Source organism: Macaca mulatta, chromosome 15, assembly GCF_049350105.2.
Source record: "Macaca mulatta isolate MMU2019108-1 chromosome 15, T2T-MMU8v2.0, whole genome shotgun sequence".
NCBI lineage: Eukaryota > Metazoa > Chordata > Mammalia > Primates > Cercopithecidae > Macaca > Macaca mulatta.
The window spans coordinates 102,709,635-102,724,819 of NC_133420.1; the positions used below are offsets into that span (position 1 = coordinate 102,709,635).

Sequence of the window (15,185 nt, forward strand, 5' to 3'; positions counted from 1 at the left end):
CCCTGTGTCTTCTAAACCCATGATTCGAAGTATATTTCCAAGATTCAAATTGTGTGCTTCACTTGCTTTTTCTTCATCATCTGAAATTGCGCCTGTGTTCCTAGACACTGCCTATAGATTCTGCCTTGACTAATGTGTGCTGACTGGAGAAGCTGCTTTGAGCAAGGCATGGTGGCCCCCACTCAGCTAAGCTGGGTGACTTCACTCTGAAGTGCTCAAGGCATTCCTTCTTACACACACTCTCTGGGGTCAAAGCTTTCTAAGTCAATGATAGGTGGCTGCCTCTATACTTCAGCTCTGATGGCTTATTGTCATATTGGTTCAGAAAAAAATACACACACACACATATAAATATGTATCATGCCTTGACCCCCAGGAATTCCACATTAGTTTATATTTGTAGTTTGCTACAAATACAGCTCTTCTCTGAGATCAAAATGACAAAGCAATAATTTTACTGGAATTTAAGCTACAAAGTACTACTACATTTATTTCACAATTATTGTGAGCTAAATTTTCAAAGTCATCCTCTTTAAATCAATGGTGTGTGACCTTTTCAAGAAAAACGAACCCCAGACATTTCCAAATATCATTAATTTCTCAGTCAAAAATGAAGAAGCAAAACAAAACAACTAAGCACTAATTAAACCCACAGGCACTGTTTCTGTTTATAAGATGTAAAATTATAAACTATTCTAAAGGCTAACAAAGGAGAAGTGTTCTCACCACACCTGTCCATGTTTGGGGAAATTATAATATTTAAATTTTACTTCTAATCACTTTAGGTCTCACTGGTATTCAAAATGGCATTTTAAGGCCAGGTGTGGTGGCTCACGCCTATAATCCAGCACTTTGGGAGGCTGATGTGGGCGGACCGCCTGAGGTCAGGAGTTGAAGAACATCCTGACCAACAAGGCGAAACCCCATCTCTACTAAGAGATATACTGCGCATGATGGTACATGCCTGTGATCCCAGCTACTTGGGAGGCTGAGGCAGGAGAATCGCTTGAACCCAGGAGGTGGAGGATGCAGTGAGCAGAGATGGTGCCACTGCATTCCAGCCTGTGTGACAGAGTGAGACTCTGTCTCAGGAAAAAAAAAAAAAAAAAAAGTCCTTTAGCTAAGTTTAAATTGCACCAATCCAGTGAAAATAGTTCTGAAAACATTTGAAGTAAATTTTACATGTGGAAAGACTAGACATGATTTCCTTATTTTTTAAAATCTCAATACTTAAAATTGAGGTACATTTAAGAAAAAAATACGTAACAGTCCTCAACATATTCAGACTGTCCCCATGAAAAGTATCCCCAAAACCTGTTGCTTAAAAAAAACACAAAACTTTCAATGAAAACTAAAGCAAAGCAAGGTACCATGGCCCATGCCTGTGATAGCTACTTGGGAGGCTGAGGTAGGAGGGTCACCTTAGTCTAGGAGTTCAAGGTCAACCCAGGCAACGTAGCAAGACCTTGTCTTAAAAAAAAAAAAAAAAAAAAAAAAAAACAGCTGGGTAGGGTAGCTCATGCCTGTAATCCCAACACTCTGGGAGGACGAGGACGGTGGTCTAGGAGTTCAAGACCAGCCTGGCCAACACGGTGAAACCCCATCTCTACTAAAAATAAAAAAATTAGCTGGGTGTGGTGGCTGGTGCCTGTAATCCCAGCTACTCGGGAGGCTGAGGCTGGAGAATCTCTTGAACCCGGGAGGCAGAGGTTGCAGTGAGCCAAGTGCCACTGAGCTTAGATGACAGAGCAAGACTCTGTCTAAAAAAAACAAAACAAAACAAAACAAAAAAAACAAAAAAAAAAAACAACCAAACAAAAAACCCTAATGCAATCCCAGATCTTAAGGAAGGGTTTTCAGATAATGAATGTAAAAAGTATTGTTGATAAATATGGCTTTTCTACAGTCCCAGGCACCCAGTGTGTAACAACAGAGTCAAACAATGTTTTCAGACTCTAGGACATAGCCTGCCTGCAATTTTTTTTTTTTTTTTTTTTTTTTTTTGGCAAAACGCTCTCCCCATCTCTCTCTCTCTCTGTTACCTAGTAAACTACTAGAACAGTGAGATTCAGCACCCACCTGCTTCCCTCATGCAACTCCCAGTAGATACCATGCTAACAGGCTGGGATCAGGTTCCTTATGCAGCTGACTGCATTCAGATGCTGAGCTAGCAAATTTCATGCCAATAAAATTACATCATGAGTGTATTACAAAATGCAGGACTGCTAAAGGAGGGGAACAGGCATACACACAGACTTGAAGAATCATTAACCTGGTGTGGTGGCTCACACCTATAATCCCAGCAGTTTGGAAGGCCAAGGCTGGAAGATCACTTTAGCTCAGGAGTTCAAGACTAGCCTGAGCAACACAGTGGGACTTCGTCGCTACAAAAAATATTTTAAAATTAACCAAGTGCTGTAGCATGTTCCTTTAGTCCCGGCTACGTGGGAGGATCAATTTAGCCCGGGAGGTGGAGGTTGCAATGAGCCGAGATTGTTCCACTGCACTCTGGCCTGGGTGACACAGGGAGGCCCTGTCTCAGAAACAAACAAAACAACAGTAGCAACAATAGCAATAAAAAAATAAAAACGAATCATTGAGCTACATTTACATAGGGATAGTCTTAATTCAGAGTTGTGAAGCAGAACTGAAGTTCTGGAGCTGGATGGCAGTGATGGTTGTACAACTATATGAATGGACTTCATACCACTGAACCAACGACTTGAGAATGGTTAAGATAGTAAAGTTTATGTGTACTTTACCACAATACAAAAAATTAAGAAAAAAAGTAAAATTTAATTTTCTCCACATATATATGGATTTGTGATTATGCTGCCCACCACTAAAACAACCAAGCCCCTAAAGAGACCACATGAGATGGCACAGGCCTTGGCTGAGTATTAGTTGAAAGGCTGGATACCTGCCACCCAAAGAGTTCTTTGTATGGTGGCACCTAGGTCAACCTGATTTTGGACAGGCCACATGCTGAGACCTGGTTCTCAGTGGCTAACCTTGCGCTATGCACAAATGCTAGTGTTGACACTGAAACTCATGTCTAAACTTCCATCAAGTCACTTAGAAAAGACAACTAACATTTTGCATCTTCATTTTCCTCAACTGAAAAAATAGAGAAGAGACAACCTTAAAATAAAAGGCTGAAGAGATGTTAAAACTTTCATTTCCCATATCTTAAACAACCTTGAAGCTTATTTTAAGTTTCAAAGAATAAGGTTAATGGGTAAACACAATCTACTCAGGAAAAAACATTTCTTAAATTTATTTAAAAACACAAATGTTTAGGAGGTATTTATACCTCTATTGTATTGCTTGCTACCAATAATAGAGAATGTGATTACAAACCAGTGACTATAGCCAGAAGTAATTCCTGTCACCAAGACAGAAGATAAAAAAAGCAAGAAGCTGTGACAGTGTACACATCTGCCTTGGTCTGAATGTCTGTGTCCTGCCAAATATTTCTATGTTGAAATCCTAATCTCCAAGGTAACAGTATTAGCAGGCAGAATCTTTGGGAAGTGATCAGGACATGACAGTGTAGGCCGGGCGCGGTGGCTCAAGCCTGTAATCCCAGCACTTTGGGAGGCCGAGACGGGCGGATCACAAGGTCAGGAGATCGAGACCATCCTGGCTAACACGGTGAAACCCCGTCTCTACTAAAAAAATACAAAAACCTAGCCGGGCGAGGTGGCGGGCGTCTGTAGTCCCAGCTACTCGGGAGGCTGAGGCAGGAGAATGGTGTGAACCCGGGAGGCGGAGCTTGCAGTGAGCTGAGATCCGGCCACTGCACTCCAGGCTGGGCGACAAAGCAAGACTCTGTCTCAACAAAAACAAAAACAAAACAAAAAGACCATGTAACCCCCATGAATGGGATCAGTGCTGTTATAAAGGAAGCCTGAGAGAGACCCCTGGACCGTTCTACCCTGTGAGGACGCGATGAGAAGGCGCCATCTATGAACCAGGCCACCAGACGCTCAATTTGCTGATGCCTTGCTTTTGGACTTTCCAGCCTCCAGAACTGTGAGAAATAAACTTCTGTTGTTTATAAGTTACCTAGTTCATGGCATTTTGTTATACCACCTCGAACTAAGACTAAGACAACACCAGACGGTACTTACAGAAATAACAGACGGGTCTCCACGCTGCGTTTCTGCTTTATCAGGTGACTGGAATTGCACAGGGAGGTAACTTTTATGGGGATCACTAGTAAACACCACCTAGACAGAGAAGATGTTCCATATTTATGGCAACTCTTACCTTCCTCCAAAAGGTTCCCTCAATATGAACTTAATTATAATTAAAGCCAGTGGTTGTATTTCTTATTCTGAACTTTTTGTACGTATTTCATGACCTAGAATTCCATCTTGATATTGTTAACACAGTAAGTATATATTTGTTCTTCATTTTCTGGAGCAACACCAGTTTCAAATAAATATTATTCTTGTTCACTTCAGTTCCATAAGTGATTACATAAATGTGCTTTATATTTAAATCTTTGTAAACATTTTATGGAAAAACAGGCACAAATATTTTTTAAAGTTTTTTTCAGACCATGGTCCCTCAGTCACTCTAGGACTGAGGAAAGTGTAGATAACAAGGACTACCCTGTTAAGAAACATTTACTAACTTTGTACACGCACAGGTCTCAACTCCTCTTTGTGACCTGCAAAGCGTTCCATAAACAGAGCCGGGCCTTACAGATAGGCCCCTATTTCTCTCTGTTCTGTTACACTCAGGCAGGGCCTCGCTTTCCCACAAACACTCCACCCTCTTTCTTGCTACTCTGCCTTTGCTGATGCTGTTCCCTTCCCAAGAATGCCCTTCCCTTTTCCCTGTACTCCTCCAAATCATTCCCAGTCTCCAAAGCCTATCTCCTCCCTAAAGGCTCTCTTCTCATTTAGAAACACTTAACTCTCACACAGTTTAACACTTAGAGGTACACTGTCCATATAAGCCAATGTTAACAACTTCCCTGCAAGAATAAACAATCAGCCAGGCACGGCAGTTCACGCCTGTAATCCCAGTGCTTTGTGGGGCTGAGGTGGGCGGATCACCTGAGGTCAGGAGTTCAAGACCAGCCCTGGTCAACATGGCAAACTCCTGTCTCTATTAAAAATACAAAAATCAGCCAGGCAGGTGGCACACATCTGTAGTCCCAGCTACTTGGAAAGCTGAGGCAGGAGAATCGCTTGAGCCTGGGAGATGAAGGTTGCAGCAAGCTGAGATCGTACCACTGCACTCTAGCCTGGGTGACAGAGTGCGACTCCATCTCAAAAAAACAAAAAACAAAAAATAAACAGTCAAAATGATATCAAGTAGCATTCGGAAGCTGGATAGTTCTTTGAAGTCTCCAAGTTTGGGGTCAAAAACCCTTGTGAATTTTCCTATTTACTCCTAATATACATGTGTTTGGTTTTGACAGTCAGAACAAAAATTAGGCCGGGTGTGGTGGTTCACACCTGTAATCCCAACAATTTGGGAGGCCAAAGTGGGAGGATCGCTTGAGCCCAGGACTTCGAGACCAGCCTAGGCAACATAGTGAGACCCCGCCTCTATATTTAAAAAAAAAAAAAAAACCCACAAATTTTCAAGTAGAAGTGATATTCCCAGATACTTCAACTACTTTGCAACTGTGCAAAGTCAATAATCAAAACATTTTTAAAAAATGAATTCTGATCAATGCTTCATGCACAAAAGATAAAGAATGCTAAGTATTAGTGCATGGAATCATTTAACAACATAGGCCTAGAATATTTCCAATGATACTTAAATTATTTTTATAAGTTGTAATGTTTATTATAAATTATATAAAGTCTCTTCAATATTGAGGGGTCTTAACAAATCCAGCTTGAAAATTAGGCTAGAAAATATACTTCCCCACAAACATTATCTCAAAATGTCACTTTAACATTTTATTATTAAACTGGCCTGGCAAGGAATCATATAACCTTCATATACAGGGTTGTTTTTGTTGGTGTTGTTTCGTCTGGTTGGTTTATTTTTGGTTTTACTTGTATGAGCGAATAGAGGTGGCTCAGAAATATGAGACTAAGATTGTGACAGTAAAGTTGCCATTCAAAAAAAAAAAATTGCCAGGTGCGGTGGCTCACATCTGTAATCCCAGCACTTTGGTAAACTAAGGCAGACAGATCACCTGATGTCAGGAGTTCGAGACCAGCCTGGGCAACATGGCAAAACCTCGTCTCTAGTAAAATTACAAAAATTAGCCAGGTGTGGTCTCATGCACCTGTAGTCCCAGCTACTCAGGAGGCTGAGGGAGGAGAATCCCTTGAACCCGGGAGGCAAAGTTGCAGAGAGTCGAGATTGTGCCACTGCACTCTAGCCTGGGCAACTGAGAGAGACTCCATCTCAACAACATCAACAAAAAGCAAAACAAACAAACAAACTCATACATCCTAGTGGGAAGCATAAATCCACCTCTTTTTTTCTGCTCTTACTGCCACTAATGGATATAAATAATGAAAAAAAAAGAGAGAAATATGGAACTTATTTGTGGAAGTAATTTTGTTTTCTTAAATCACTTAGGATAGTAATAAATGAAAAGAAAGATTTAGTTTTCTCCATACTAAGAGGCAGTATGCATATTTGTGGTAATTATTGCTTTTTAAAAAAAATCTCCGTGGAACTCAAATGTGAACATGTATCAGAATCAGCTGCAGGGCTGGTTAAAACAGATTGCCGGGCCCCAGTCCCCCAGCTGCTGATTCAGTAGGATGAGGGTTAGGCCCAAGAATTCCCATTTTCCACAAATTTCCAAGGGATCCTGATGCTGCTGGTCTGGGGGGTCACACTTTGAGAACAATTTCCCTTAGCCCATATTTGTTTGTGTGAAATATAAATCAGGGCAGCTCCATCCTTTGTTTTTTCACTTGGAACTGATCTGATTTCCTTTGAAACCCCTTCTGTATGCCCAATTTTAGTTCGTATTTTGGGTTCACTTTCATTGCACTGCTTTCTTGAGATCCAGTCATCAAGTCATTCTTGATTAGAGGTCATCTAATCAAGAATGTTAGAAGAAGCATTTTCATTTCTAACCAAAGTCAGTCTGTACTTTCTTTTTTTAAAAATAAAAATGACAGAGTGATGTGATAGTCTATACTTCAATTACAGATAGATATAATAGCATATGCTTCAAACATATGAGTGGATTTCCACCTTATAAAAAGGAAACAATTTTCATATTAGCTGTATTTTTGAAAAGAAATTTCACACTGTGCCAACAAAACAAAGTATCTTTTTTATATCACTGGCATGTAAATCCAACAGTAATACCGCAACAGAATCAAACATCTGAGAAAGAAAAAAAATGAGGACCAACATAGTAACCTCTAATTTAAAACTGTGGAAAATCTGCAGTTGTTCAGGATAAACTGACGTACCACAGGGGAACGTATCTCCATTATAAATTTGAACTAGTTTGCTTCTTATGCGCTTCACATTTTAGCATGGGCCAAAACTCAGGTGATACCATGCAGTGTCCATAAATGGGCAACATAGATGTTTCAAAGAAAAGTGCTCCTATTGCAAAGAAACCCTCCGACTTTTTCTCCCTGGCCACAGACCACTTTTCATCCTTGTTTACCTGCCGAGTGCCACAGCCTTGACAGAGTCCAGTGAGCATGGCCGGCATCCGCTTGACCACTGATGGCTTCCTGTAGTACTGTGGGTACGCTTTGGCCATGCAGTTACTGATGTCCTTTGAGTCTGTGGCTGCCTGGATCTTGACTCTTTCACATCCCTGAGATGAACAGTAACTGTGGCCATGCCTGTGGCTTTTGGCTTTGAGATACAAAAACAGTAACCTGCACGAAATAGAAACCAATCCATGTAGTTAGACTTACTCTCAAAAACGTGTAAAATTCCTCAAATCAGTTCATGGCCAAAAGGGATATTCCTCCACCATAGTAACTTTTCCTTAAAACATAAATTACAAAATGAATAAAGTTATTTATGTTTTCTTTCTATCCTTCAAGGGTCCTAAGTCAAATGCAGTAACACTTTAGGAAATACTTTCATACCCTGCTTCCATTGTTCTGGAACATATCAAAGCTGATTTCTGGTTTGAATTAGTTCGATAGGTAATTTGGGGGGATGAAATTTGGTTTGGCTCAAAAATTCCTTGGAACACTTTATACATAATGTGTTGAGTTTAGGATTTGGTAAATTAGTGTGGTTCATTCTTTTGGTTGTTCTCGTTCATAAATCATTTTGGTTAAGGCACAAAACTGAAATAATAAAAACAGGAACTGTGACTTGTTTGGCTAAGGCAAGATAAAGTCTCAAATCAATTCCTGTGATATTTACGAAGAGCAGATGGACCTGGGTTCCTTCAGTCTATATTAAGGGACCAAATCAGGCAAAATGAACAGACCATCCCACCCATTCTGAATTATCTTCCCACTGCCAAGATGAATGAAAAAGTCTAAGTTCCAGGTGAGAGTTCAATCTCTGTCAGCAAGCCCAGTCCTTCCAAACCAAAGGAAGTCAAGATTCTAAAAAAACATGATCAAGTGTGATTGATTACTAGAGACGAAGAATTCACATTTTAATATGAGGTCAATAAACAGTACAAAGTTGAGAATATGAGATATAAATCAGCCCAAATGGCACATTGAATATCTCTCGGACTGAGAGCATGAAAAAAAAAAAAAAAATGGCACAACCCGCAATTACTTTTGCACCAACCTAATAAAAAGAATTAGGACCTCAGGATTCTTGAAATACCCAGATCAGAAAGTATTTCCCATCTTTTTACACTTTTAATCATTAACTTGTCACCAGACTATCCTTACAAATGTGGATTTTTTTTTATTCTTGTGGAAAATCAAGTGGGAATCTGGAAGTTCTATCATCTACAGAATGAAAGTCCAGGTAGTTAAGTCTAATCACAACTCGAAAATCAATGCTGGGTGTGGTGGCAGCAGCTACTTGGGAGGCTGAGGTGGGAGGATCACTTGAGCCCAGGAGATCAAGGCTATAATGTGCCACAACTGTGCCTGTGAACTGCACTCTAGCCTGGGCAACATAGGGACACCCCGTCTCTTAAAAAAAAAAAAAAAGAAAAAGAAAAAAAATTAAAAATTGGAGACAATTACGACAATAAAACTTTTAAGCTGGTAACACTGGCTGGTGGGGGACTGGGAGGGCAAATGAGTTGCATCTTATTTAAAGGCTAACCAGGCACTTAACAACTGAGCCCCAACTTCATTCCCCAAGTCAATCTCGTCACCCTTCTCCCCACCCTTCTCCCCACTCTGAACTTCTTGCCTTTCCCCAAACATGCAATGCCATGTTCTGCCATGCCCCCATGCATTTGTGCACACTGTCTCTTCAGTGTAAGACATCTCACCCATTTCTTTTTCCATCTCCTCCTAAGTGTTTCTCAAGAATTAGCTCCAGGGTCACCCTCTCAGGATGTCACTGGTTGTTCTAGGCTGAACTTGAGGCAGCCCAAAAGGCACATTGAATATAGGACCAGGAGCATTCAACGTTTCCCTCTCTAATGTCTTGCTTTACATGCCCACATTCCTCAATGGACTGTGAGTTTGCAGAAGAGATGTAAAGGGTTTTAAAAAATTAATTGTGTTATTAATCCTCTTTTGATTAGATTTATGTTATTAATCCTCTTTTGGATTGGTATCTTTATAGTGCATAGACAATGGCATACAGGAGGAATGTCTGCATGAGGGAAGAGGCTGAAGGTACATGCTACCTGCTGGAAGAGTACAGGAGATGGAGCCTACCATAGCCCACAGGCTGAGAGCCTGTAACTGGGTAAAAGCAGTCAAAACCAACAGGACCCCAGGAGAACAGGATTGGAATTAAAAAGTGGAAAGATGCAGCCTAGAGAAAGTTGAAAGCAAATATTCCACAGTTATACAGTGATTTTCAAAAACTCAAGGTCAACTTGAAAGATAGCCTTAAGTCAGGAAGAGAAAAATGAGCTTTCACTGAAATATGAACTAGATCACATGTAAATAATCATATGAAGAACTATTATGGGAAAAAATTATTGTAATTTCCAACTGGGCCTACTGGTTCTTCATTGACAAGGCATAATTTCTCTCTCTAAATTGCCTTAACACGTACACAGCAAACATCTTCACTCGATCCCTACTGCCAACTATAATTACGAGTCATTCTAGTTCCCCTCTAAACCTCTAATAGAGATGTGCAGAGAATTACCCACATCAGCTGCTTTACTAAACAGCCGCGATGCTGAAGAACTAGCAATTTCACCATTAAAGAAAAATAGGAATAATTCTCATTGCCTGGTTTCACTGAATTACCCCGTGCTGGAGTCAAAATAGAATTTCCTCTCAGATTGCTTTCTTTGCAGTTCTTCCAATGAATGCACAGGCTCATATTCTTCGATTTTGGATAATGAGCCATTCTGCCGCTGCAAATAGCCAAAGGTAACTTGAAAACTTGTGTTTGACGGATAGCAAAGGCCAACTCGAATCCAGTCATTCCTTTAAAGGAGAAATATAAAAAAATTAGTTTACACTTGAGCCATTATCTGTTAAGCAGTATAGCATATGCAAATAACTGCCCTTCATGCCCCACTTCTTCCACTTCCTGCCCATGGTTTTCTCCTCCTTAAATTTCTTTGGCATGCTGGGCCACTGACAGTGGAAGTTCTGAACCATGACATAGTAACAAATCACCCACCTTCATTTGTTGCTCAAATTTCTCATACCAATAGATATATAGCAAAAATACGAGCCTTTAAATTTTTATTTTTGATTTTGTTTTTTGTTGTTGTTGTTGTTGTTTTTGAGATGGAGTCTCGCTCTTTTGCTTGAGCTGGAGTGCAGTGGCGCGATCTCAGCTCACTGCAACCTCCACCTCCCAGGTTCAAGCAATTCTCCTGCCTCAACCTCTCGAGTAGCTGGGATTACAGGGGCACACCACCATGCACGGCTAATTTTTGTACTTCTAGTAGAGACGGGGATTCACCATGCTGGTCAGGCTGGTCTCGAACTCCTGACCTCAAGTGATCCGCCACCTCAGCCTCCCAAGTGCTAGGATTATAGGCATGAGCCACCATGCCCAGCCCTAAAAATTCTTAGTTTTAACAGGATTTCAAAGAACATTTAAAAAAGTTGGATAAAATATACTTAGACACTCTAAAAAGATAAGAAAATCAAGTGAGATGGTTGGGTATAGGTGTACAAGATAGAAACACTAATATATGGAGAGTGGAACTGTATACTGGCAAAAGCATTCTAAAGAATTTTTTTTGCTTATAAATATAATTTTACCTTTTATAAATGTATTCAGATGAGTTCCTAGTGGGAAAATTGCTGGATATAAAGGTATATGCCTTTTTAAAGCTTTTGATGCATATCACTAAATTGCCATAGGATTTTCTTAGTATCCTTAAATATAAAATTAATCCTTTTTAAAAATCGTTAAAAGCATTTCCACTTTTTATCATTTTCTTTTTGACCTATTTATTATAGTAAATATACATACCATAAAATTTACCATTTTAATAATTTTTAGCCATATGGTTCAGTGGCAATAAGTACATTCTCAATGTTGTTCAATCATCATCACTATTTCCCGAACTTTTTTGTCATTCTAAAAAATGTTTAAACAATATGTAACAAGGCCTTAAAATTCTTCATATAGCCAGGCAGAGTGGCTCATGCCTATAATCCTAGCACTTTGGGAGGCTGAGGTAGGTAGATTACTTGAGTGCATGAGTTTGAGACCAGCCTGGGCAACATGGCAAAACCTCATCTGTACAAAAAGTACAAAAATTAGCTGGGTGTGGTGGCATACACCTGTAGTCCCAGCTACCTGGGAGGCTTAGGTAGGAGAATTAATTTAACCTAGGAGGCAGAGGCTGCAGTAAGCCAAGATTGCACCACCGCATTCTAGCCTGGGCAATGGAGCAAGATGTTGTCTCAAGAAAAAAAAAAAATGTTGCTTACCTAGGTTTTAAAGTGAAAAAAATAATCCCACTAAAGAATAATTAGAAAATGCAGACAAGGCCGGGCACGGTGGCTCAAGCCTGTAATCCCAGCACTATGGAAGGCCGAGACGGGCCGATCACAAGGTCAGGAGATTGAGACCATCCTGGCTAACACGGTGAAACCCCGTCTCTACTAAAAAATACAAAAAAATAGCCGGGCGAGGTGGCGGGCGCCTGTAGTCCCAGCTACTCGGGAGGCTGAGGCAGGAGAATGGCGTAAACCCGGGAGGCGGAGCTTGCAGTGAGCTGAGATCCGGCCACTGCACTCCAGCCTGGGCGACAGAGCGAGACTCCGTCTCAAAAAAAAAAGAAAATGCAGACAAAAGATATAAAAGAAGACATGTTCTATGAATTATTGTCTATAGCAGCAAAATGCGGGGGGAGGGGGAGTAGGGGGTAGGCAGGAGAAATGACCTAAATGTTCATGGGGTAAGTTAAAAAAATTATGGCACATTCATAGGCACAAAGCAACTTGAGGTTAGAAAGAGGGGAATATACTATATATGTTTACAATATACTATATATGTATACTATATATGTTTATATATGTTTACCTCGCTTTGGTTAGGAGGACTATAGATTATTTCCATTTTCTTTATGTTTTTCTCCATTTTCCTTATTTTGTTGAATGAATAAGTACTGCTTTCATAACTTCTAAAAGCGTTATTTTTCAGAAATGGCATTATGACAAAATCTATGACTTCCCTATAATTATCTCAAATTGAGGGGGGAAAAATTGTCCATCTCTTCCTTTTGCCTCTGACCATCATGTAATTTTTATAAAGTTTCAGCTAATTAAACAAGTATGACTGAATTTCATGCCCATGTGGATTTTTGAAACTTCTAGGCTCAGCTTTTTTTTTTTTTTTACTTTAAAATGTTTTTACTTGCTCAGTATTTGATGGAAAGGTACGCACAGTACTTTAAAGAACACTGCATATCATTTTATTGTCATACTTCACCTCCAATTCATAATTCTGCCCAATATAACTTATAGAGTACTGATCACCCTTTGACATTTCTCCATCCTCTCTGACAATGGTTTGTTTCTTTCATTGACTTCTCTGCAACTCACTGATGATATCAGATTGGGCTTTCAGAAATCTCACTCTGGCCACAATATGGACTAAGGATTGAAGGTGGGGAGACTGAGGTGGGGACTGCTCCATGGAGCCAGGCAAGAGATGATGGCTTGACTTAGCCACAAACACTGTGGGTAGAAAGAAGTGGACAGATGTAGATGACTTTAGGAGCTGGAACCAACAGGGTGCCGTTACTGATAAGATGGAGTGATGAGGGAAAAAGAAGAGGCAGGAATCAGTACTGGCCTTTGGGCTTGGTTGACTGTGTGGGTGGGGCACAGAGGGCCGCAGCAAGGATTACAGGAAAACAGTAACAGTAATGGTAATGGTTCAGCTCAGAGCACATGCCAGAACCCTAACAATCTCAGAACAAGGGCATCTGCCACAATGTTCATCATCCTTGGAGGTGACTTGCTTAAAGCTGAATTCCTATATGCTCTAGTCCTACTCCGTTCATTTCAACTGGATGTTTTAAGAGTGTTCTGACAAGTCAGGGCTTGATGACAACTCAGGTGAACAAGCCATTTCAATTTTTCAGGTACATTATCTCAGCAGTTTCATGGAGTCGCATGGGTTAATATCCACATGTATCTAGATTGATAAGATACATGTGGTTTACCCCTCCCTTTCTAAATAGTCCCATCCCACATTCCAAGTTTCACCTTCTGTCACTTCCTCTGATACACCCTATGTCCCCATCACACTGAATCCATCATTTCCCCCAGGAGAACTGGCCCTTTCCCAACACTGTGCTTTTATTAATAGAACAAGATGGATTGCTTCATCAGAATCATTCCTCACCTCAGCCTGGCTCAACTCCTTTAGGCAGAATTATTTAATAGTTGCTCTATCATTTGTCCACTAAAAAATAGCTTTGGTGTTTGAGTTTTTTCTACCTGTCTACTGTGAACTCCTAGAAGGCAAGTACTTCTCTCATTCATCTTTATGTCAACTCACAGACAATAAACACTTGAATAAATCAATTATAAAAATAGCACCTTGGATTGCATGTGATATTAGAACAGACAACTGAGAAATCAAGAAGGGATAAAATAGTGCCTTCAGGCAGGGCTAGCAAATACCTGGCCTTCATGTCCCAACTCCTTCACTTCCTGCCCCTACAGGCATTACTAATCCGTCCCACCACTTTCTTCTGACAAGTCTAAACTCAGCCTCAAAAATCTTTTAATTTTTCAGGTAAGCAAATGTTCTGCTGGAACTACATAGAAAACTACTTCCCATCCCAACTACAGGGAATTAAAGCATTCCGCAGACTGTATTAAAACCTATTGTTGAATGGCTTAATGTGCATAATAACTTGACCACAGAGAAAAAAAAATGCTTTTGAAATGACAGGATTCAATTTGTATAATCTCTTAATTCCATAAACACAAAATATACAGCCTCCCCACAAGGGAAGCAAAGTACATAAAATTGGCTTTCTTTGTTTGCTGCAAAGGAGATGTAAGTTATTTTTTTTCTCCACTAAATTACCACTTGCTTAACTATTTGAAATAACAGTAACAGAAACATACTTGTTGAAGTTGACGAGGTATAGAAATGTAGTCCGCGGTGCTGGCCCATTCCAGTGGATGGTATATCCCTTCTCCAGCATGACCACAGGCTGGTACTGTGGAAAGGCAGCCTTCTGATTAATACCTCGGAGCACCATAGGGTGGGATGGATACTCATCTCGTGTAATGGTCATAGAAAGATTCTGAGTGCTCCATGTCTGTACATAGACCTTGAAAAAATAATCAAGAAGGGAAGAGAATGAAAATTTAAATAGCTAAACAGACATTTTCAGCACAAAGTCAAGTGTCTCGACTTTGAAAAGGGAGATTCTGTGATCTGTGCCAGACTAAGTGAGCAGCGGCCAACTACATCCTAAGCCACGTATAGTGCAGCCGACTTAAACCAGAAATGGTAAAAACAGACCATGTGCTCTGCTAGCCAAGATCTTCATCATCGCTTCCACTACTACAGGCCAGCTTATTCATCAGAATATAAAACTTCTGTGGCTTATATAGCTTGTCAAAGAAATCTCTCAGTCTAAAGAACACACATACAAAAAAAATTAGTAA

At 40.2% G+C, this 15,185-nt stretch overlaps 1 protein-coding gene across 2 annotated transcripts in view; it reads right to left on the reverse strand.

Annotated features, from left to right (window-relative positions):
* Positions 1-15,185, reverse strand: part of CEMIP2 (cell migration inducing hyaluronidase 2) — an 87,221-nt gene that overhangs the window by 7,209 nt on the left and 64,827 nt on the right. For both annotated transcript variants that reach the window (XM_015117890.3, XM_015117889.3), the window contains exons 18-21: positions 14,637-14,845; positions 10,326-10,508; positions 7,619-7,838; positions 4,134-4,232 (exon numbers count right to left, since the gene is read on the reverse strand). In XM_015117890.3, the coding sequence (XP_014973376.1) occupies positions 4,134-4,232; positions 7,619-7,838; positions 10,326-10,508; positions 14,637-14,845 (711 nt within the window). The remainder of the gene's footprint in view (positions 1-4,133; positions 4,233-7,618; positions 7,839-10,325; positions 10,509-14,636; positions 14,846-15,185) is intronic.